The 22914-nt window shown below is 52.0% G+C and overlaps 10 protein-coding genes across 10 annotated transcripts in view; 4 read left to right on the top strand and 6 right to left on the bottom strand.

Annotated features, from left to right (window-relative positions):
• Window positions 1–964, top strand: part of VTN49DRAFT_3850 (uncharacterized protein) — a gene marked incomplete at both ends in the record, with an annotated part of 4653 nt that extends 3689 nt beyond the window's left edge. The window contains one exon of the mRNA XM_069411731.1: window positions 51–964. Within this exon, the coding sequence (XP_069268320.1) occupies window positions 51–964 (914 nt within the window). The remainder of the gene's footprint in view (window positions 1–50) is intronic.
• Window positions 965–1894: 930 nt separating this feature from the next.
• Window positions 1895–5382, top strand: VTN49DRAFT_3849 (uncharacterized protein; the record flags this gene model as incomplete). The annotated part of the gene is made up of 4 exons (XM_069411729.1): window positions 1895–1937; window positions 1993–2131; window positions 2188–2532; window positions 2586–5382. 4 exons carry the CDS (start codon window positions 1895–1897, stop codon window positions 5380–5382), a joined length of 3324 nt encoding a protein of 1107 aa, XP_069268319.1.
• A 406-nt stretch (window positions 5383–5788) lies between these two features.
• VTN49DRAFT_3848 (uncharacterized protein) lies at window positions 5789–6274 on the bottom strand (the record flags this gene model as incomplete). Its single annotated transcript, XM_069411728.1, has 2 exons — window positions 5789–6181; window positions 6248–6274. 2 exons carry the CDS (start codon window positions 6272–6274, stop codon window positions 5789–5791), a joined length of 420 nt encoding a protein of 139 aa, XP_069268318.1.
• Window positions 6275–6548: 274 nt separating this feature from the next.
• On the bottom strand, window positions 6549–8594 carry VTN49DRAFT_3847 (uncharacterized protein; the record flags this gene model as incomplete). The annotated part of the gene is made up of 3 exons (XM_069411727.1): window positions 6549–8194; window positions 8264–8325; window positions 8377–8594. The coding sequence occupies 3 exons, from the start codon at window positions 8592–8594 to the stop codon at window positions 6549–6551; spliced, it is 1926 nt and encodes a 641-aa protein (XP_069268317.1).
• A 1112-nt stretch (window positions 8595–9706) lies between these two features.
• Window positions 9707–10840, bottom strand: VTN49DRAFT_3846 (uncharacterized protein; the record flags this gene model as incomplete). Its single annotated transcript, XM_069411726.1, has 7 exons — window positions 9707–9837; window positions 9954–10175; window positions 10225–10305; window positions 10356–10459; window positions 10516–10532; window positions 10593–10670; window positions 10727–10840. The coding sequence occupies 7 exons, from the start codon at window positions 10838–10840 to the stop codon at window positions 9707–9709; spliced, it is 747 nt and encodes a 248-aa protein (XP_069268316.1).
• A 260-nt stretch (window positions 10841–11100) lies between these two features.
• On the top strand, window positions 11101–11640 carry VTN49DRAFT_3845 (mitochondrial 37S ribosomal protein uS13m; the record flags this gene model as incomplete). Its single annotated transcript, XM_069411725.1, has 4 exons — window positions 11101–11103; window positions 11162–11206; window positions 11268–11534; window positions 11596–11640. The coding sequence occupies 4 exons, from the start codon at window positions 11101–11103 to the stop codon at window positions 11638–11640; spliced, it is 360 nt and encodes a 119-aa protein (XP_069268315.1).
• Window positions 11641–11867: 227 nt separating this feature from the next.
• On the bottom strand, window positions 11868–13434 carry VTN49DRAFT_3844 (uncharacterized protein; the record flags this gene model as incomplete). Its single annotated transcript, XM_069411724.1, has 2 exons — window positions 11868–13198; window positions 13314–13434. The coding sequence occupies 2 exons, from the start codon at window positions 13432–13434 to the stop codon at window positions 11868–11870; spliced, it is 1452 nt and encodes a 483-aa protein (XP_069268314.1).
• A 578-nt stretch (window positions 13435–14012) lies between these two features.
• Window positions 14013–16262, bottom strand: VTN49DRAFT_3843 (uncharacterized protein; the record flags this gene model as incomplete). Its single annotated transcript, XM_069411723.1, has 2 exons — window positions 14013–14177; window positions 14229–16262. The coding sequence occupies 2 exons, from the start codon at window positions 16260–16262 to the stop codon at window positions 14013–14015; spliced, it is 2199 nt and encodes a 732-aa protein (XP_069268313.1).
• A 569-nt stretch (window positions 16263–16831) lies between these two features.
• VTN49DRAFT_3842 (uncharacterized protein) lies at window positions 16832–20799 on the top strand (the record flags this gene model as incomplete). Its single annotated transcript, XM_069411722.1, has 4 exons — window positions 16832–17345; window positions 17401–17992; window positions 18048–18213; window positions 18265–20799. 4 exons carry the CDS (start codon window positions 16832–16834, stop codon window positions 20797–20799), a joined length of 3807 nt encoding a protein of 1268 aa, XP_069268312.1.
• Window positions 20800–21136: 337 nt separating this feature from the next.
• On the bottom strand, window positions 21137–22828 carry VTN49DRAFT_3841 (uncharacterized protein; the record flags this gene model as incomplete). Its single annotated transcript, XM_069411721.1, has 1 exon — window positions 21137–22828. The coding sequence occupies one exon, from the start codon at window positions 22826–22828 to the stop codon at window positions 21137–21139; it is 1692 nt and encodes a 563-aa protein (XP_069268311.1).
• Window positions 22829–22914: the final 86 nt, after the last annotated feature.

Below are 22914 nucleotides of genomic sequence, written 5' to 3'. Positions count from 1 at the left end.
AGAAACGCTTCGCAGCTTCGACAATTTGGGCCTCGTCCTTCTCCGTCAAGGACGGTACGAGGAGGCAGAAATGATGCATCGTCGGGCATTGGAGGGACGAGAAAAGGCGCTAGGGCCAGACCATCCAGACACCCTCAGCAGCGTCACCAACATGGGTAACATCCTTAACTGTCAAGGACAATATGAAGAGGCAGAAACGATGCATCGACGAGCAGTGGAGAGACGAGAGAAAGTACTAGGTCCCAACCATCCAGAGACGCTTGCCAGCGTCAACAGCCTAGGTAACGTTCTTTATAGCAAAGGACAATATAAGGAAGCAGAGGCTGTCCATAGACGGGCGCTAGAACGACAGGAGAAGACGCTGGGTCCGGACCATCCAGACACGCTCCGCAACTTCAACAGCCTGGGTAACGACCTTCGCGATCAAGAGAGGTACGAAGAGGCAGAGGCGATGTACCGACGGGCATTGGAGGGCCAGGAGAAGGTTCTCGGCCCCGACCATCCAGACACGCTTGGCACCCTCAGCAACATAGCCATAATCCTCGACAGTCAAGGGAAGTACGAAGAGGCGGAAGCAATGTATCGAAGGGTTCTAGAGGAACGAGAGAGGGTGTTAGGACCTGACCATCCAAACACCCTTGCCAGCCTTGGCAACCTGGCCAACTTCCTCTATAGTCGGATACGGTACAAAGAGGCAGAAGCGATGTACCGACAAGCTCTGGAGGGTCAGGAGAAGGTGCTAGGACCCGACCATCCCGACACCCTCTTCACTTGCAGCGGCTTGGGTCTCATCCTTGAATGTCAAGAGAAGTACGAGGAGGCAGAGGCAATGTATCGAAGAGCAGTAGACGGACTGGAAGAGACGTTAGGACCGGACCATCCCGACACCGACTTCGTCGTCGATGACTTGGCCCGGATTCTCAAGAAGCAAAAACTGGCGAAGGAGCAAGGAGAGTCTGTCTAGACAGGAAGGCTATCTCAATGTAGAAGTCGGTTCCATCGTAGTTTCGAATAAACTGTTGACTACAACACCTCAGCGTTACTTTGCTTTCACTTTCCAATCAACAGTAGTGATGAAGCGCTGATATACAAACAAACGGTTCATTTTGCATCGCAAGCACAGTCCAGAGATGGTCTTCGACGGAGAAGGTAGAACGTATCTTTAAGCATCGCGGCCATAATGTCGGCAACCGCCTCCGATTCCCAGATTTGTGAATCAATTTTTTTTATACAAAGGAAAAGTCCCAAAAAAGAACTTAGAACGAACTTACCGTAGGGTAGATATTTAGTCTGCATCCCACGGCCGGTTTGAACTCATTGAGTGTTCGTCGTCCAAGTATTGGTATATTGTGTATTAATATGGCTACAATAGGCTACTTAATGCCATCAATTGCGACAGCAGAAAGAATAGAGAAGTAAGGCGTCTTACCATCATGAAACTTTCGACAACAGGTGGTCAACTTGGTGATGTTGGGGCCATTGGACGAGTTCGTGCAGGGATTAGAGCCAGCCCGGCGCTAAGGGAACAAACTGGAGACTGACATCGAGGCTGAGAAAGTCGGAATTAACGGATCGAAGCCCCGCCTCATCGCTGGCCGATTGGCAGGGAATCCATGCTTTCGATTGCAGCTATGAAGCTGACACTTAAGTCTGCAGGCGCCTGCAGGAGTATCTCACGTGCCAATGATCTTATTATATCCCGCAGAATCATGCCAATGCGGAGCTGCAGGCAGCCGTGCCGATGGACAGGGCATTTGCTGGGCGCTGTGTTGAAAAGCTCCGGGTCTTTCGTCGACTCGTCACTCACCATCGAGCTCAACCCTATCTTAGAACCTGGTTAAAGACCGCCAATATGTGTACATACTACTTTGTGTATAGATAGGTCAACAAAACCATGATGGATTCATCACAGCAGCCGCTGAAAATCCTCTCCCTAGGTACGAGCTTCATGGCTTACTAAAGGTCGTGGTACTTCCGCTGACAATGTAAAAGATGGTGGCGGGATTCGGGGCCTCTCAAGTCTTTTGATCCTTGAAAAAATAATGGAGAATATTCGCGACAAGTACGGCCTTCAAGATGTCCCTCGGCCGTGTGAACATTTCGACTTAATTGGAGGCACAAGCACTGGAGGGTGGCGCTCGACTTCTGCACCATCTTGTGAGCATTCGGCTAATAAAGAGGGTACAGGATCATTGCGATCATGCTAGGGAGATTGCACATGTCCGTCGAAGAGTGTATAAAAGCCTACCGAGACATAGCGAAAAGTGCTTTCTCATTGAAGTCCACGCCGGAAAACCAGAGCAAATTCAGGCGGAAATTAGTATCCAAGTTCATGTCGAGATCTGCCAGGGACGTTTCCATGTCGACCTCTCCAGCATTCTCTGCCAAGAACCTCGAGAATGCAATGAAATCGGTAATCAGGAGTTTCTGTGTGGAAGCAGATTGCAGAGCTAGGCGGGAAAATGGCCAGTCGACTGCTGGGACATGCCCACATGAAGACATGCTTTATCGGAACGAAAACTGCACAAAGACGTACGTCAGCAACTGCAGCTGAGAAACTACGAAAACTGGCTGATGCTTCATAGGGTGGTCCTAGCGATCACGAAAGATAACGTCGATGCGCCTCCGACCCTTTTGACATCTTACGATTCATCGACTGCCTTTGAGACGTGCACCATCTGGCAGGTTGCACGAGCCACGTCGGCGGCGGTCGGTTTCTTCGAATCAATAAATCTTGGTCGGGATGGCATCGATTTTGTTGACGCTTCTTTCGGGTACAATAACCCGTGCGAAGTCCTCATTCAGGAGGCTCAAGAGCAGTTTCCAGAACGCCGGCAGATGCGGATCTTGAGTATTGGCACAGGACTTGGAGATGTGATTACCATTAAAGATTCCCCGGAAGCAATCATCAGTGCCTTGAGCAATATGGCAACGTCCTCTAAAAGAGTCGCTCACAGTTTGTATAAACGATATGATGATGACCAATACTTTCGGTTCAACGTTGACCATGGGCTGAAAGACATAACTCTGTCCGACTGGGAAAAGTCAAGCACCATCTCGGCACACACCAGAAATTACTTGGCCGAGAATGAGAGGGCCATCAGGAGGTTTGTCGACTGCCTCTTCACTAAGGGTTCCACTGGCGTCGAAGAACGGAGTTCAGCTGCAAGTCGCGTTCATTTCTCTGTGCCATTTGGAAGGAACAAAAACTTCGTTGGTCGAGAAGCAATCATGGAACAGCTTCTTGCGAATGTTCCGCCCAATGCGGACCCAGATGACTGTCAACGAACGGCCATTGTGGGCTTGGGGGGGGTTGGAAAGACGCAAATTGCACTGGAGATTGCCTTTCGGATCCGCGAGAAGCATCCTGACTGCTCCGTCTTTTGGGTGCCTGCCATAGACGCGGTCAGCTTCAGAAACGCCTACAGGCATATCGGTCAATTGCTGGGGATCGATGGGATCAACGACGACAAAGTGGACGTGGAGGATCTAGTAAATAGGGCTTTAAGCCGTGAAAGCTCAGGTAACTGGCTTTTAATTGTTGACAATGCGGATAACCCCGACCTTTTTTTTGACAACACGAATCTTGTCGACCATCTCCCGTTCAGCCGACAAGGTTCCCTACTGTTTACGTCACGGAACCATGAGCTTATGGTGGGGCTTGGTGTTTTAGGGGCTAATATTCTCGATGTTGAGGGGATGAGCGAGGATGAGGGTTTCAAGTTCTTTGAGACGCATCTGTCAAAGCGTCTCATGAGCAACCGGGAGGATACCGCAAGGCTTCTCGACGTTCTTGGTTATTTACCTCTTGCCATCAGACAAGCTTCGGCATATATGGCACAGAAACAGATGTCGACAACACGGTATCTTAAGCTGTGCCAGTCAAGTGACCAGTATATGGTCGAGTTGCTGAGCAGACACTTCGAAGATACCCATCGGTATAAGGAGGCGCAGAATGCTATTGCAACAACGTTACTCATCTCGTTTCGCCAGCTGGAAGATAATGATCCTCTCGCTTCTAATTATCTCAAATTTATGTCATTCCTGAGCGAGAAAGCGATCCCACGGTCAATCCTTCCTGTAAATACTTCAGCTCTGGAGGTGGAAGATGCCATTGGAACGCTAAAGGGGTACGCTTTCATTACCGAAAGAGAGACAACAGAAGCGACAGAAAAATATGATATTCACCGACTGGTTCGAATTGCAATGCTGAATTGGTTAGACCAGCTAGGGGAACTTGAAGAGTGGACGACCGATGTCATACGATGCATCGAAGAGGCTTTTCCACGTCCTTCTCATAGGAACAGAGCGGTATGGATAGATTACCTTCCACACACCCGGTGGATTCTCGAGCGGGAAACGACCGCGAAGATAGAGAAGGCGAACCTTCTTTCCAAAGTCGGAAGCAGCTTCGAGATGTTGGGTCACTACCGCGAAGCAGAGAGAATGCATCGATGGGCACTTGAGGAACGACAGAGGGTCCTAGAGCCCGACCATCCGGACACCCTTTCCAGTGTGTACAATTTGGGTAATGTCCTTGAATATCAAGGGTACCATGATCAGGCAGAGTTGATGTACCGACGAGTGCTGGAGGAAAAAGAGCTGGTCCTGGGACCTGACCATCCAGACACCCTAGACACCGCCAGCATGCTGGCCCGCACCCTTGACAGTCAAGGACAGCACGACATGGCAGAGAAAATGTATCGACGGATTCTAGGGGGACGAGAGAAGGTCTTAGGCCCTGTCCATCCAGACACTCTTGCCAGTCGCGTCAACTTAGACATAGCTCTTCAATATCAAGGCAAGTACAAGAGCGCAGAGGAAATATATCGACAAGCACTCGAGGAACTAGACAACGTGCTTGGTTCCGACCATCCAGACGCTCTTGAAAGTATTGAACGTCTGGCAGTTGCCCTTGAAGATCAAGGACATCACGAAAAGGCAGAACCACTGTTTCGACGGGTACAAGAGGGACTCGAAAAGGCGTTTGGTGCGACCCATCCAAACACCCTTATTAACCTCCTCAACCTGAGCACTGCTCTCCAGCGCCGAGGCAAGTATAAGGACGCGGAGGATATGTATCGGCGTGCACTGAAGGGATTAGAGAAAGCATTGGGCCCCGACCACTTTTACACCCTGGACAGCGTCGAAGGCCTGGCAGTTGCACTTGCAAGTCAAGGGCAGTATGAAATGGCAGAGCCACTTCATCGACGGGCAGTGGGAGGTCGAGAGAAGGTGCTGGGCCCGGATCACCCCGAGACACTCACAAGCATCGACAACCTGTGTATGACCCTGAACTTCCGGGGCCAGTATGAGGAGGCAGAGGTGATACGTCGACGGTTAACCGGTGGGACGAAAGGTGTTAAGGCCCGATCATCTTAACAAGCTCACTTGGGCCAACGACTTGGAAATCATGTGTAAATGTCGAAGGCTCTACGAAAATGCAGAAGCAATGTATCAAGAGCAGTAAATGGACTGGAGAAGACGTAGGGCAATAGCCATCTAGAAACCAGTATTTACGCTGCTAGTCATGACCAAAATTCCGTCAATAGCAGGCTCATGGAGTAATGATCCCACTGGCATTAGCCGATGTCTAAGGAGAATCATGAGAACGTAGGCTATAAGGCAAACACCAGAATTCAGTGTTGGTTACGATCCAGGTCTACGAGTACAATACAATGAAACAGATCGCCCAGAAAGATCCACCTTTTTTTTTATTCAGAATAACCATCTCCGTCCCAGCAGTCGAACCTCTTGGAGAGACGATAGGAACTCAACGACAAATCCCTCAAAAGAAACAGACATTGTTGAGACATCCCGCCCGTAGATACCACAACTCATGAAATCTATCTGATGCACGAATCCGAGCCCCTTTTTTTTCCGCGTCGAAGAAAAGAAAAAATGCGAGCAAAACCGGTGCAGAAAACATGCGTTCCCAAATTGATGCAGCCCACACACACATACACACACACGTCAAAAACTCCCCATTAAAAGCCAGGTGCTCAAGGCCGCATGTTTTCTCGACACAAATCGTGCAATCGTGGCCCTCTTTCGTCCCCAGCATCGAAATGAGAGAAAAAACAAAGAGGGTCGCAAGTAAGTCGGGGTATCTGACAGGAAAGCGGTCATGACGAAAGTAAATAAAAAAAAAAATTAAAGCAAGAAAAATCAACAACGCTATCTATGATATCCATGCAATGCCGGTAAAAAAATGGGTAGAAGCTCCCCATGCAAGTTCCGTAGTCACCTTGAGAGAGCTCATCGAACCCATCATGACGCATCGCATGCGTGCTTTCTAGACGAATATCAAAGATGGCACACAGGATAGCACAAAACAAACAGACACCCGTCGACTGAGTAAGAAAACGAAATTAACAAGGAAATTCGTTGCAGTCATGACAAAGTCGTCTCCCCAAGTCGAGCGTACTCAAGAGGGAACATATGATCTGATCTGATCGTATCTGCCGAGACGGACCTTGGAAAGTTACCACAAGGTCAAAAGAGACAACCAGATCCGGTGACCTCGTCGAAGGACCACAACAGTTCTTTTACCACCACGCCGACGATCCCGGAGGCCCAGAAGGGTTGCCGTATCCGGCATTGAAGTTGCCGTAGCCTGGAGGGCCACCGTAACCGCCGTAGCCGCCATATCCTGAGTTGTTGGAATACGACGGTGGGCCGCCCATGCCGCCACCAGTGCGACGCATGTCCCGTGAAGCATGGGCTCCGCGACCGCGACCGCCCCCACGGCCACGTCCGCCATAGCCACTACCCTCCCGAGCAATGGTCTCCAGGAACGACGGCACTTCTTGGTTGGCTTCCTTGAGCAGATCAATCAGATCACGCACCACGCCCCGGTTACCACGATTGAAGAACGCAGTGGCGATACCGGTGTTACCAGCACGACCGGTACGGCCAATGCGATGCACATAATCATCAATATCAGTCGGAAGGTCGTAGTTGACGACGTGAGTGACATTAGGAATGTCGAGACCACGAGCCGCGACGGCGGTAGCGACCAGGATAGGGCACCGGCCATTGCGGAAGAACTCGAGAGCGCGTTCGCGCTCACGCTGTGTGCGGTCTCCGTGAATTGCAGTGGCTGGGAAGTTCTGATTGATAAGGAAGTCGCAGAGAGAGTCGGCCATGCGCTTGGTTTCGACGAAGATGAGGGTCAGGCCGTTGGTGCCGTGGGTATGAAGGATATCCAAGAGCACCGAGCGCTTATCATGGTCCTCGACGTACTCGATGCGCTGTGTGATATTCTCGGACGTCGAACCGACGCGGCCGACAGAGAGGAAAACGTAGTCTTTGAGGAAGTCTCGCGCCAGCAGCTGAATGTCGCGGGGGAAAGTGGCCGAGAACATCAAAGTTTGGCGCTTGTCGACTGGAGGCATATCCTCGCCCTCGACAATGCGCCGGATTTGAGGCTCAAAACCCATGTCCAACATGCGATCGGCCTCATCTAGTACCAGGTATTTGATGTTCGCCAATGAGATACGGCCACGCTCCATCAGATCCACCAAGCGGCCAGGCGTGGCAACGAGCAAATCGCATCCACGTTCAATTTGTCGAGACTGGGCGACAATGTCGGCGCCACCGTACACCACGCAGGGACGGACCCAGGAGCGATAGGCGAACTTGCGGGCCTCATCGTAGATTTGCGACACCAGCTCTCGCGTAGGCGCCAGAATCAGCGACGTCGGGTAGGCCTTGCGTTGACGGTAGAAGCTACCACTGGGCTGAGGCGGCGGCGGGGAAGGACCATTCTGGAATGCTTGGGAAAGGATGGGAAAGAGGAATCCACCGGTCTTCCCGGAACCGGTTTGAGCGCAAGCCATCAAGTCGCGCCCGTTCATGACAATGGGAATGGAGTACTTTTGAACGGGAGTGGGTGTGGTGTAGCGAGCCAGTTTGATGTTCGAAAGCAAGTGATCATCCAGGGGAGGGTTGGAGAACGAGCTAACGGGCTCGGGGACGTTGTGACCAGAGGCTTCGACGGGGATATCGTCGTAGTTCGCGAAGTTGATTCCGGTGTGCTGTTTGGAAGGATCGTCGGGGGAACCGAACAGCTCTCGCTCCAGACGGGGATCCGGGGGTCCGGGGATGTGCTTGCCATCGCGCCACTGACCATCTCCAGAGCCGCGCGCAGTGTTGCCACCGTACGAACGACCTCCTGAATAGGGACCATGTCCTGGGTTACCGTAAGCATTTGGGTCGAATGCCGGCCGTGCTGAGGCGTCTGGGTTCCAGCTGGGTTTACCATTGGGGATATCACGGTTCCAGTTGGTCGCATCCCGGTTCCAGTTGTTGCGGAAGTTTCTTCTGAACGAAACGGAGTCAACATCGCTCGCGGTTTTCACCGGAGCTACGTACCTCCCATCAGACTTCCAATTCGAGGACCTTTCATCGAAAGGCTTCACAGCGGCAGGTGCCGCGTCATTCAGTTTGCGCTCCTGATCATCATCCTTTTTCCCCCGACGATGAGGGGGAACGTAAGGCTGGGCAGCAATATCTTTCTTGGAGTTATCGACAGACGATGGAGGCTTGGAGTCATTGATTGACAGATTCTGAATTTTCAAGCTGTCGGCCATGCTGGAAGATTAGACGAATCGGTACGATTGGTCTGAAAAGACGGTGACAGTCAGTGAATAGGGCAGTGAGATTTCAGTGCCCAGCTGCGAACATACGACGACACTTGGATATTCTTTGGGTGGCGAAGATCGGACGAAAGGTCGAAAGAAACTTCAGATTAGAGAGGCGGTCGGTCGCCACGGAAAATCCTAGAGGAACAATGACGGCCGAAATCAAAGCTTGCACAAGATCGAGGTGATCAAGAGAGCGACGCAGAAAAGAAGGACAAGACGTAGGAAGACGCAGAAACAAATATGACGCTTTTTCGTCTTGGATTCCTGGGTTCTGTCTATTCTGCCTGCAACGCGCCCGTACTTCTTTCTCGAGACGGTGGCGATGAGAGAAAAGCGAGGCACAAATCACTCTCCTCCGGTCTAAACTCTATGTTTAGAGAAAGGAGAGAAAAAACAGAAGGAAGAAAAGATCTTTTTGAAATCTCCTGGAAAAGGGAGTAGAGAGTTTGCAAGAGCGATAGAATGTGAAGAGCGAAATTTTTTTTTAAAGCCGAGAAGTTGTGGGCAAAAAAGCAAAGATCTTTTTCTTTGGGACGACGCGTGAGTTGGAAAACGATGAGTGGTCAGTGGCCACTCCTGACCTGAAATTTTTCCGCCACCGAAATTTAACGGGGTTTGAAATGAAATTGCCTGGTAATCCCACGCATGGACGCCGTGCTATCTCTGGTAATTTCGGTATTCCGTCGTATCTGAGACCCATGATCTGTCATGTTTGCATCGTCGATCACAGATTGGCCATGGCGTCATGCAGCGTGGTTCACCAATCAACGCCGCATCAGAACGGAGGTTTTGGGGCTGAGTGTGGCTGGGCCAGACCAGCGTGGACGTGCTAGTGCTGGATTCGGCGAGTGACTACAGGAAGAGGCTGACATCGGTGAGAGAAACCAGGTTTGATTACGATACAGGTATGCTTGGCAGTTGGCAAGAAGCATGCTGTAATCACACAGTTATCCTGAATGACCGACGGTCATGTGTTGAAAGATCAAGTAATAGATGCAAAGTACTATATACTATACAACAATGGGGCAAGGGAGCCTTCGAGCACAGTCTAAGGAGACTTACCAGCGCCGATGGCGGCGCATAACCCTTGGAGCAACAGCCGCGACGGCTCCCACCGCGACGAAAATCCAGAAGAACGATATCGACGAGGATGAGCCGGCATTCGGCTGCTCAGGAGCGAACGGTTCGTCTTAATGCACAAGACAACGGATTAGCGTAGCCATAACATATATTCTGAGTAGCTCTCAGCTAGAATACATCATTGTGTTGAGCTGTAGATTTAGAGTTCCTCGTGATGAGTGCTACCTTCGGCCTGCTTCTCCATTTCCAGCTCGCCGCTCTTGACAATCTTGACCTCCTCCTTGGGGCGGTCCATCGGTCCGGTGGGGGTGTTCTCAATCTGCTCGACGACGTCGTAGCCCTCGAGCACTTCGCCAAAGACGACGTGGCGGCCATCCAGCCAGCTGGTGACGGTGGTGGTGATGAAGAACTGGGAGCCGTTGGTGTCCTTTCCCGCATTGGCCATGCCTGGGACGATTAGCGGCGAGCACTATGACTCTAAGACAGGAAAACATACTCAGAAGACCCTTCCGGCTGTGGCGAATCTTGAAGTTCTCGTCGGGGAAGCGGTCGCCATAGATGGACTTTCCGCCGGTGCCTACAGGGAACATTTAGCAAAGTATCACAATGATCTTGACAGCATCGTACCATCGCCCCGGGTAAAGTCGCCACCCTGAATCATGAAATTCTTGATGACACGGTGGAAGGTCGAGCCCTCATATCCAAAGCCTTTCTCACCAGTTGCGAGAGCGCTGTTGTCGATTAGAATATCTTCTACGTCCGTACCCAACCAGAATGGAAAACGAACCGGAAGTTCTCCGCCGTCTATTGACAGAGTGGTCAGCCTGTAATCGACAATGCGCAGGGAAGGTGGCTTCTTCATACCTTTGGAACAGTCTTGCCGTACAAACCAAACACTATCCGGCCAAGAGGCTTCCCGCCTCTCTCGATATCGAAGTAAACCTAAATACAACGAGTTAGTTTGCTTCCAACAGCTCAATTGCTCCCTTGCGCCTTGCCTTGTTCGTGATCTTCGGTCCGCGGGGAGGTTTAGCTTCCTCCGCGTTGGCGACAAGGGCAAAGCCCAAGGCCACAACCAAAAAGAGGGAGAAAACGAGTCTCCGGATATTCATGATGAGCAGTTTCACTTCAATTGAGCAGTACCAGCACTGTTGGCAGAACACAACGTCGCAACGTGCTGGACGGGTGTTCGAGAGATGAGACCAGACCTCGAGCCGTGATTGGCCAATTGGACTCAACTAAACCGGGATTACGGAATAACGTTGATCCGGATCAGTTTCTGATAGCAAACCCAAGGTCGATCGTTCCCCAAGAGCGCATCAGACGACGGAAATAATTCGGCTCATTACAGTTCAATTGAAGCTACAGCAAGATGGTATGTTTAGCTCATTGATTGAATGTTACTACTTCAGTCAACTAACCAAACTACACAGGTCTTCATCCTCGGCGTCAACTTTCCCGAGCGGAACCTCGTCAAGGCATGTGCCGCCCAACACCCGTTACCTCGATACGCATCTTCTGACTGAATTGGATATACAGAAGTCTCTTGAGACTTTCTTCGGCGTAGGCCCTTCCGTCTCCGCGCGTCTAATGGCCCGCTTCCATATCCATCCCACTTGCAAAGTCGGCGAGCTGGCCAACAAGCAAGTCCTCGACCTCACCGCGGCGCTCTCGGAAATGAAGATTGAGAATGATCTGCGGCGTGAGATTCTGGATAATATCAAGCGGTTGAAGGACACGGGCACGTATCGTGGCAAGCGACATGCTATGGGATTGCCTGTGCGGGGACAGCGCACGAGGACTCAGGTACGTTTCTTCTCGTCTGATGGAAAGGTTTTGAGCATGAAAATGCTGATAATTATGATAGATCAAAACTGCTATCAAACTCAACCGTATCGATCGGAAGCTCTGAATGTTATGTCTGTATTCTATTTCTGGGTCTATGGCATTGGATTGGCGTTTTGTTCTGTTCGGCTTGGGTTTCTTTCCTGTATATTACAGATACGCCCCTAAAACCATAGAGTTCATTCCGAAACCCTCAAATCATAAAAAAATCCGCCTCCCTCGACTAGAGTAAAGAATACACGCTTCGCCGAACCGTCTATCAAACTCCCTTTTTTGTTTTGTTCCGTTTCGAACCTATTTTGCCGAAGGGATGACACCCTCTCCACGGTTGATCTGTATTCTCTTATCCTCACCACCACTGACGATGCCCACCGTGCTGTCCCAGCACACGCCGAAGACCTTGACACCTTCGCCTCCGACACGTCTCGTTCCCTCGCGAGCCTCCTCCTCGAGACTCTTGCGGAAGATCGTGTAGATGCTCTCTCCCACAACGCCGTCCTTCTCCGTCTTTGTAGACCGGACGTCCCAGATCCGACATGTGCCGTCGTGGCTCCCGCTGACGAGGCCATAGCTGCTGTGCGGATCCCGTGCCAGCGTCACGACCGCATTCGTGTGCCCGCGTAGCGTCATTGCGGAGACCGTCGTTGCCGACACTCGCGGGTCAATCAGCGTGATGTGCCGCGCGGATGTACCTGCAGCCAGCAGATGCAGATCCGGCATGTGCTCTAGTGAGAGGAGCGCGTGTGAGGTAGTTCTCGTGTCGACCAGTGCCGACGTCACTAGGTCCCACGTCCGCAATGTGTGATCCCAGGAGGTCGAGTAGCCGACCGTCGAGTCACGGGCATCAAAGATAGCCGCGGAGACGGGGCCATTGTGCGCAGTCAACATCGCAAGGGGACCCCGCTGCGGGGTGCCAGTGGAGGTGGAGTTCAGTTTTCGTCGTTTTGCACTCCGGGACGTATTTAGGGCAAGAACATCCACCGGCGCTTCCGGCGCTTCTGACTTTTGCGTGGTCCAGAAGCCCACACAGCTATCCGCAGACGCGGAGAGTAACCGGTTCGACGGCCCATGGACCGCAAGGGTGTTAACAGCGGACGTGTGTCCATACAGGTCCAGCTGCGGTGTAATCGTGGCGGAGAACCCATCTTCTTCCTCAGTATACTGCCACACCCGTACGGTGCGGTCCAGACTCGCCGACGCGATCTGCGTGGGCGAAATGACCTTGGCTGCCTTGATCGCCGACGTGTGGCCACCCTCCGCTGCCGATGGCGACACGGCGATCGTCTGTGAGGACATATTCCACATGCGCAACATTCCGTCATAGCTTCCGGACAGGACGCGTTCCTGGCCGGGTGCCAGCGCCTCTCCACCATGCGTGGCGGCTGACAACACGTCCACCGCGCTCACCCAGTCATCATGCAAGAACGACGCGACGTGTAGCGGCGGAATCAGCGCCCGCACGTACTCGACTTCAAGTGTTGTCTCGGCGGAGAGCCCATTGGCCGTGAGGTACTCGTCAAGTGAGGTCCGCAGGAACGTTCCATTGATCAAGAACTCCAAAGGAATGGGCTTCTCATTTCCGAGAAGATTGTTCACCAGCGTCGACAGCGCATATCGGCGAAGGCCTGAAATTCAATTTCCATCGTAATCTAATCAGCAACGAATTCACAGCGGTACTCGTAGGCGCGAGCTAGAAATTGAAATAAACGAATGCCGGGACGAAAAATAAAAAGTACGAACCTGTTGGCACGAGGATGGGCCCGGTGCCCTCCGGAAGCGCGAGGTCGGGCTCGCGGGTCGTGAGCTGCAGGCGCACTTGTCTCTGCGCTGCCTGTGCGTCCGCTGTCCCAGTGGTTTCCATGGCGTCTTCTTTTGCTCGGGTTGACGGGCTAAGAAATTCTTCAACGAGTGTATTTTTTCATGGCCAGTACGGAGGGATTACAAGGTGGAAGAAAAAAATTCCGGTATCCGTTGTGACCACTTGCGCAGTTTCTGGGGCACGCCGCTGCCTTTCCATTTCTGGGAGCGTAGATCATGCAGTCGATCAATTCTAGCCAAAGAATTAATTAATAGATTCAAATGATAGATTACTCTAGATAAGATTTCTATGGCAAAACTCTCAACATCTGTATACACCTCAAAAACATGCGTCTATCGCTCTGCCATAGCATCATCATTGTGATACTGTACTCTCAAGAAGCATGAGACTCAGACCACCAGTGTTAAAAGAGGTTGTTGTGAAGATGAAACGGTGCTCTCAATGGAAACATTCAACTGCAATTCCCTTCGAGAACACTTGCATGGAAACGCTTGCTGAGATCATATAGAAACAATGCTTCAATAGCCAACCAGAAACTCTTCTTCTTGATAAACCGGTTGATTTCATGATAAAAAGGCTATGACCAAGCTCAGAAGTCGATGATCGTCATAACAGCATGATCATGCATCACAGTATCCAGGGCTTTCGGGCGCTTTGACACCAATCCAGTTGTAAATCGTCAACGTTGTCGTATAAACACAGCAAACCATGCCAACAACGGCCAGCGTGATGTCAGCAAGGCGCTGCATGCGAGTTTCGGCACATGCCTTGAGATGAAGCATCGGCTGATTCGTGCGTTAGCAACTGCCGAACTTCGCTGCCAGGAGAGAACTTACCGGATAAACATAGACTAACGGGACGCAGGCAAAGCTGCCTACCAAAGACACAAACTTATCCAAGTCATCTGCACCGCCCCAGGCCACAAATGCGCAAAGCATAACCAACATGAATCGGAAAAAGTTCTTTTTCCACTTGATTCCTGGATTGTACTTGCCACTGCGGGTGAAGAGCTCGGTTTCCATAATGCGGATAGCTGGAAACAGCTGCAGTGGCGTACTTAAGAGAATGGCTAGAGAGTACAAAAACTGTACGGCATTCACAAACTTGTCATCCTGTGGCAGGTTGAGGATCACGACGGTCTTCGTCGCCGATCCATAAGCGGCATAGCTGACCGCTCCTGCGGAGAGGAAGACAGCCGTCACGATGACCATCACCATGGCGAGAACACTCGGGAACTTTCGCGGTTCTTTCATGGACTCCTGGATAGGGATAATCAAGCCAATGCCTTCATAAGTGAATATGGCAGTCCCGATGAACAACGTCCATGTTGACGGATTGAACGGGACAATGTCTGATACACCCTTTTGGTCGACTATTGTCTTGATGTCGTAGTAGAAGAGGTAAATCAACCCCAGCAGAATAAAAACGTCGGCAACCAATGCTGTGAATCCCAGCTTGCTGATGTCCCGCACCAACGAGAGAGGCAGGAAGATGATAAGCTGCATCAATACCATGAATTTGATATCAATGTATGTCAAGCACTTGCTGACAGCAAGAATGAAGGCCTGTAGATTTTGTGAGGTGAAGACAATGTACGCAGACACGAAGCCCAACTGACTCAAGACGATCGAGCCCAGGATAACGGAGCGCGCCCATTTCCCATACAGCACTCCGCCAATGTCACCGAATGAGCCGTCGATTCTCAAACGCGTATTTACCAAAAGAACGAAGCAGTAGTAACTCAGGAGAGATACCAGGAGAAGCACGATGCTGCTGAAGATCATTCCTCCGTTGAGAAATGCGCGCGGGAGAAACAACACACCCGTGCCGACAAAGGATTTTAGAAGCAGAAGCGCCGCTCCGGTTTGCGTGTTTGTGCCCTTCGGAGCTCGCTCTTTTGGCTTCCTCTTCTTCCACCCTGCGGTTTCTGGCCCTAACAGCGCAGTCTGTTCGTCTGGCTCCCTCGGCTCTTCCTCTTCTGCAGTCTCTGGTGCAAAGTATTCGCCCGGTTTGAGGGCTTCATCGTCCTCCTCAAGGTCTTCTCCGGCGAAATGGCCGTAGAGAGTGAGAAATTCCAGGAAGTTGTTTGTGAGAAAGCGAGGTTGCTGGGGGACTCCTTCTTCAGGGTCTTCGGACCGTCCTCGATTCCAAGAACCACCCCATTTCCGTCGTATGAAGTCTCGTCGGAAACCTCCCGGAATAAGGATGGACCCGGCATTCACTAAGTCGCTTTCCGGTTCAGGCCGACTTGCGTGGAAACTCTTGCTGCGCATATGGCGTCGGGAGCTAGACGACTGAGCATATGCGCTTTCCGTCCAGCGATACACCCCTCGGGTGATGTCTCCTCCTTGAAGCTGAAGACTAGAAAACTCATCGCCCGTGCCGATCTCACTCGGAGTTCCGGAACTTCGACCTTCTGGCTGCACGAGATGTCTCTTGACTACTTCTGGATCCTCAATGCCGTGACCTACTTCCTGCCCATCGTAGGAACCTTGTTGATCAGCGTTCAAGTCCAGAGATGGGGCTTGCTGTACACTGGGCGCCTGTGACCGGCGCGGCGAGGAAACAGACACATTGGCGTTGTCAGGGTCTTGCAGGGCTGATGCTAGAGCTGATTTCCCAGGACCAGACATAGAAGAGCCAGCCTCTAAGCCAGCGAGATTCTGGTTCTCAGGCACATTGGAGAAAGCCCTTCTTCCGGCGCGTGTTGGCGAAGAGCTAGTACTATGGAACGAAGATGGAAGCGGAGAGGCTAGTCGGGCAATGCTTGCTTCTCGGGGTGTTGCATCTGGTTTTGGAGAAGTAGATAGCGAGCGACGCGGTGATATTTGCATGGGCCGCGAGGATGGGCCTTCTCCGTTATCAGCCATACTGATTCCACTCTGCCTGTCGATTATCGCTGCGGGGATATCATTAGATGACGGAATTCGTCGTAGGTTGTGGAATATCTCGGAAGCAACCGGGCTTTATAAAATGGAGCTGGACAGAAGCTCTGAATGGACTATGGACGACAAGATCCGCTCAGGTGGACATACAGAGGTGGACGTGACTCTCTTATCTCTGACTTCAGTTGAGCTGCCTCCGCGCAGCGGTCAAACTTTCACTAGTACAAAACCTGATTAGTGCAGAATCTGCTAGCCTAAAGATAGCTAGCTTATCATGTGAGAGTTCGGTATTTGAAGATACCAGACCTCTTTGGGCTAGCGTAATATTGCCAAACCTGGAATTGTTTGCTTGGTTTGTCTGTCAGTGAAGTCATCGCTTGAGACAGCGGTGGACACGTCGCGAGGGGTGCTCCATCCACGATCCCGCTGTTAAGATAGTTTTAGGAAATTGCTTCGGTCAGGAAACTCCGTCTTGATCTCCTCGGCACTATTCTGGCAACGGAAATCGATTTGTTTGTTGCGATGTCTAGATCTGGAGCTCTGATTTTCTGAACATGACTGCCGGAGGACCGGTTTCTCCAACATCAGCGAGCGAAGCTCGAAAGCGCCCGGCTTTCTCAACTCGATCAGCACCAGAGGATGACTCCAGACTTGCTCCGACTGAGCTATCTTCGGACAGCTCACGGCGTGGTCAATTCTCGCCGTCCGCTGTTGACAATCCATACCAACCGCTGAATGTTGCATCGAGACCGGTGAAGCGTGCTCGAACAAACGAGCTTCTCCAGAGCGTTTTTCGGTTACTGTCCAATCCTCATCGCGGTGACAATGGGTCACTTTTCAGTCAGAGATTGCCGGAGGAGCAGCCGACGTCCGAAGCAGCGGCGCGGATCGCTGCGGACCAGAAACCGGACCGCAGCAAGTCTAAGGGCCGTACTGGGTCTGGTGGAACAAAAAAGTTGGGAACGTTTTCCGGCGTATTCGTACCGACGACATTGAACATTTTAAGTATCCTTATGTTCATTAGATTTGGATTTATTTTGGGACAAAGTGGAGTGTTAGGAATGATGGGTAGGACCACCGCCATGTTATACATAGACGTATTGATCACTGACGGCCGCAATAGGCATGTTGATTGCGGCATATGGAATCAGCCTCCTCACTACTATGTCCATTTCAGCCATTGCAACCAATGGTACAGTTCGCGGAGGAGGGGCCTACTACTTGATTTCCAGGTCCCTGGGACCCGAATTCGGCGGCTCAATCGGTGTAGTGTTTTACATGGGTCTTGTTTTCAGCACCGGCATGAATGCTGTTGGTTTGGTGAATTGCCTAGTTGAGAACTTTGGGAAGGTGTCCGGCTCTCTGTCAAACTTTTTAGACGAGGGATATTGGTGGAGGTATCTATGGGCCACCATTATTTTGGTGCTATGCACATTTATTTGCCTTGCTGGGAGTGCGGTCTTTGCAAAAGCAAGCAAAGGCTTGTTAGCCGTCCTTCTGATTGCTACCTTTAGCATTCCAGTCTCGGCCCTTTTCAAGAAACCGTTCAGTAATCCCGGCCAAGGCATCGAGTTCACCGGGTTCCGGCTGGAGACTTTTATCGAGAACCTCAAGCCTCACCTGACCAAGGGTGCTGCAGGCAGCCAAGGCGAATCAAAAGAGACTTTTCAGAGTTTGTTCGGTGTTTTGTTTCCTGCTACTTCGGGAATATTCGCGTAAGCAGCCGGGTTTGGCCCTGTGGGTGTTCCTATTGTCACTAACTTGTCGCAGTGGTGCAAGCATGTCGGGAGATTTAAAGAACCCGAGCAAATCGATACCGAAAGGTACATTATCTGGAATGCTTCTAACGTTTGTCACATACACCGTTGTGATTCTCTCCATGGCCGCCTCGATAACCCGGCAGTCATTCTACAAAAACACCAATGTCATCCAAGAGGTACGGGAATGCTGAAAGTTGGCGTGAGACCCTAGCTGCTGACGTTACCAGACAAACCTGTCAGCCCCCCTTGTATTCCTTGGAGAATTTGCAACTAGCTTCTTCTCTTCTCTGATGGGAGTTATTGGCTCTGCGAAATTGCTTCAGGCCCTTGCCCGTGATAATCTAGTCCCTGGTCTGAACATCTTCAGCCAGGGAAGCAAAGCGAGCGATGAGCCCACCTATGCCATCGTCTTCACCTTCGTTGTGGCTCAATTGACGATGCTGTTCGATATCAATCAAATCGCCTCATTCATTACCATGGCCTATCTTATGACATTTCTTGCCACAAATCTTGCTTGCTTCTTGCTGAAGATTGGTTCTGCGCCCAACTTTCGACCGTCATTCCACTACTTTAGTTGGCAGACCGCTGCGATTGGCGCTCTTGTCAGTCTGGCATTGATGTTCTTTGTGGATGGCGTATATGCAACGGGCTGTATCGTGGTGCTGATTGCGCTATTCTTGATGATTCACTACACTTCTCCTCCAAAGTCCTGGGGTGACGTCAGTCAGAGTTTGATCTACCACCAGGTGCGGAAATATTTGCTCCGACTGAAGCAGGAGCATGTCAAGTTTTGGAGGCCGCAGATTCTATTATTCGTGAATGACTGCGATGCACAATACAAAATGATATCCTTTTGCAACTCCTTGAAGAAAGGAGCACTTTTTGTGCTAGGCCAGGTCATCGTGACAGACGACTTTTCAAGTGCAGTGCCGGAGGCCCGTCGCCAACAGGCAGCATGGGCTAAATTTATCGAGTACACCAAAGTCAAAGCGTTCACCAACATTTCCGTGGCTCCGACGGTTGAGTGGGGTATTCGGAATGTTGCATTGAACTCGGGACTGGGAGGAATGAGACCGAATATCGTGGTGATTGATCAATACCGAGAGGGTCAAAGCCTAGCGAAGGTTTTCCAAGGACCGCTTCGAAAGCGCCTGTCGAAAACTCCAAGCACCCGGCTGCGTCGTGAGTCCAGCAGCACGGCGGGTCTGGACGATCAAGAATTCACCGGAGCAATGACTACGCAAAATTACGTGACAGTGCTCGAGGATCTGTTGTTCAAGTTGCGGATCAATGTTGCAGTCGCACAGGGATTTGAAAATCTCGAGCTTCCGAACCAGAACCACAACAGGAAACGCAAATACATTGATCTATGGCCGATTCAAATGTCGGCGGAGCTGGCCGCAGACAAACAACACGTGCTGACGACCAACTTTGATACGTATACACTCATCTTGCAATTGGGGTGCATTCTGCATACGGTTCCATCATGGCGCAAGACCCACAAACTCCGGGTTGTGGTGTTTGTTGAGTACGAAAGCGACGTTGAGGAAGAACGGAGGCGAGTCTGCACTCTGTTGGAAAAGCTCCGCATCGAAGCCAAGGTCGTCGTTCATGCTCTGGCCAGCAGCGGACTAGAGACGTATCAAATTATCGTCAACGGAAATACATCCGAAGCGAGCGCTGAGGGCTTGGAGAGGGTCAACACGGTCCTCAAGGATGATGGCTGGTGGGAGGAACTCCAGCAATCACGTCGCACATATACCAGCTCAGGACAATCACCCAGCCTCAGTGAGCTGCCAAGCTGGCAGACTCAGCAGGGATCCCGACGTCCTGCAGGGCTTCCATACGGAGAGCTCAGGAGACTCGTTGATGCGTCTCGGCGGCAGCGACGCAAGTCCATCTCAACCTTTACCGGCCTGAACGTCAATCTGGGAATTCGAAGCAGCCGTCTCTGGGAATACCAAGCCGACATGAGTGATGACAGCTCAAGCAGCAGCACCGAATCCAGCGATGAAGACGACTCGTACAACGACCACGACAGCATTGACGACGAGGACGGCAAATCCGCGACACCTGTCCAATCCGGTACTGCCACCCCGTCTGCCGGACCACCGACTTCACGAACTGGCGGGCGTCGACGGGCTAAAACCGAAAGCGTACTCACCTATCGCCCGGCGGAAGAAGACACAGACGAGCCAGCATCCCCAACCGTTCCTGTCGAGCAAGAACATCAACCACCACAACCACAGCCAACATCGGAGCAACAACTACCAACCCGCCCATCACTAGTCACCCGCCTCTCCTCCCGCAACCGCTTCACCTCCTCCCCCATCCCGGAAGCGAAAGTCAACCCTACCGAAGACAGCGGCGGGCCCTCCATCATGTTCTCCGACTCCCCGATCCGAACTCGACCCGCAACCGAACTCCCACTCCGAGAATCCATCTACCACCACAGCAGCCACCAGCTCTCACCGCGAGCCAGCTCCGCAACCGGATTCCCAGCCCAGGCCGCCATGCCCCTCAGCTTCAACGACCTTCCCTGCCGCGCTCAACACCTCATCCTCAACGAGCTCATGGCACGACATGCAGCGGAATACGGCACGGCGGTCATGTTCACGACGCTGCCTTCGCCAGTCGAGGGCACGTCACTTGATGCTGACGCTAGCGATGCGTATATCAGTGACATGCAGGTGTTTACGAGGGGGTTACCGCCGTGTTTATTGGTACATAGTAACAGCATGACGGTCACGATGAACCTATGATGTTTTCTTACTCGGTGATGATGAGTATATGAATGTTGGACATACCATATCATGTCAAGCTTGCTGTATGATGTGAATACGACAATCCTTGCATGCAGATATTTATGTTATTATGTAGGAAAATAGTAGTAATGCAAAGTGCGAAGAAGAAGAACCGAGGGAATCTATATACACGAAATCCGAACATCAATGCATCCCATAGTCAAACACATCACATCCACCGCAACGAGGTATTCGCTGGATTAGTGATTAACACGATGACCTCGCAAAGTCATGTCATGCAATTCACGAGTAAAAATGGGAAGAAAAAAAAAAAAAAAAAAAGACAGAAAGGGAATTATCGTACAGCCCTCTTCCAAAACTTCCACCCTTGTCTCTTCTCGTGCGCACCTCCACCAACACCAACCAACCGTTCGATCCCGTCATTTCCCTCTGCATTCTCGAACTTGATCTGATCAATCTCCTCGCCGCCGGCTTCGTCGGTGATGCCGTTACGTAGGACGGCTGGATAGAGGACACCCACGCCATCGCCGCCGAGGGTGGTTTCGTAGCGCTCGAATCCCTCCGCGTCGAGCTGCTGTTTCAGTTGCTCGACGGCGGCGGGGTCGGCGTCGGGCCGGAGGAGGGTGATGGCGCAGCCGCCGCCGCCGGCGCCGGTGAGCTTGGTCCATCCGACGCCGGCCTGGTCGACGAGCTCGCGGATGCGCTCGAGGCGTGGGTGGGACACGCCAAGCGAGGTGAGAAGGCCATGGTTGACGCGGAAGAGCGTGCCGAGGCGGTCAAAGGCGGAGTCTCGGTCTGTGGTGAATGCGTCGGAGGTGATCATCTCGTTGGCGGAAAGGGTGACCTTGTCGATTGCGTCGAGCATCGCGTCGGTCACTTCGCGGTGGGTTTCTCGCAGCTTGCCCACTTTGGCGACCTCGACTGCTGTGGATCGCGATTGTCGCGTGTTGACCAGGAGCAGTGGCAGCTCGGGGATGTTGTTGAGTGGTGTCACCGACGGCGGTTTGGAGTAATCTCCCCGGCGGAAGAGCACGGCCTTGCCGCCGGAGGACACTGTGTTGTCCACGCCGCTCGGATTGCCGTGGATGGCCAGTTCCCCGACAAATGCCCAGCGATTGATCCGTTCAATTTGCACCTCGGCTTCGTCTGGCGGTTGATCGGGATGTGGCCCCGCCAATGTTCGAATTTGCAGCAGGAGCGCCGTGCTCAGACACACGCAGACACTGGCGCTGCTGCCCAGGCCGGCGCCGGGAGGAATTGTCGAGCGGAGTGTGTAAATTGCGGCATGAGAGTCGGGCGATCCCAGAGAAAGGAATAAATAGAGAAACGCTGTCGCCGACGACTGGTGGATTTTGCGGATATTGTCCGGCTTATCTGTTGAAATGTTTGCTATATGCGGCCGGATAGCCTCTAAAAGGTCCGGATCTAGCTCCGTAACAAGATCATAGTACATCTTCTTCTTGGAAGGATGATGGAACAAGTCCCACGGCAACGAGTCAATATCCCACGTATAATCCAGATCGATATCCCGGAAATTCAACGTGACCGTCCGATGCGACTTGGACAGGGTTGTCACCAGCAGATAGGACCGAAGCGAAATGGCAGCGGCCAGTGCGGCCTTGCCATGCACGACGGCATGCTCGCCAAAGACAATGACCTTTCCCGGCGCGGAGACCATAAAAGGTGGCGCCATTGGCGACGACACCTTGCGACCATGACCGCGACCCGCCATGTTGTTGCTGTTGTTTGTGGCACCGTTTGCACCCTGGATTGATACGCTGCTCTTGGAAGTCGGACTGCCGGTCGACGGAGTAAGGAGGCCGCCCTCTGAATCTGTAATTCCGTCGGCGGCACCGTCGCTGCCGCTACCGTTGATATTCCCGTTCAGTCGTCCAAGGTTTTCCCCGTTGGCGGCTTTAACCCTCGCCTGCAACTCCGCCAGCGAGATAGTGCGTTGATGTTGTTGAGACCCTCGTTTTTTATGTCTTAAGCTTCCGTTTTTCCTCTGGCCGTGGCCATTCTGCATTTTCAGGAAACGATGCGGGGTGCTAGTCGTCAGGGGATGCAGAAAAGTAGGACTCGTACAGCGAGCGCGGATTTGATAGCTGTGTA

The sequence above is a fragment of the Thermomyces lanuginosus genome (assembly GCF_041956635.1).
Source record: "Thermomyces lanuginosus strain ATCC 200065 unplaced genomic scaffold VTN49scaffold_29, whole genome shotgun sequence".
Taxonomy (NCBI): Eukaryota; Fungi; Ascomycota; class Eurotiomycetes; order Eurotiales; family Trichocomaceae; genus Thermomyces; species Thermomyces lanuginosus.
This window is presented reverse-complemented; position numbering and strand designations above follow the sequence as displayed.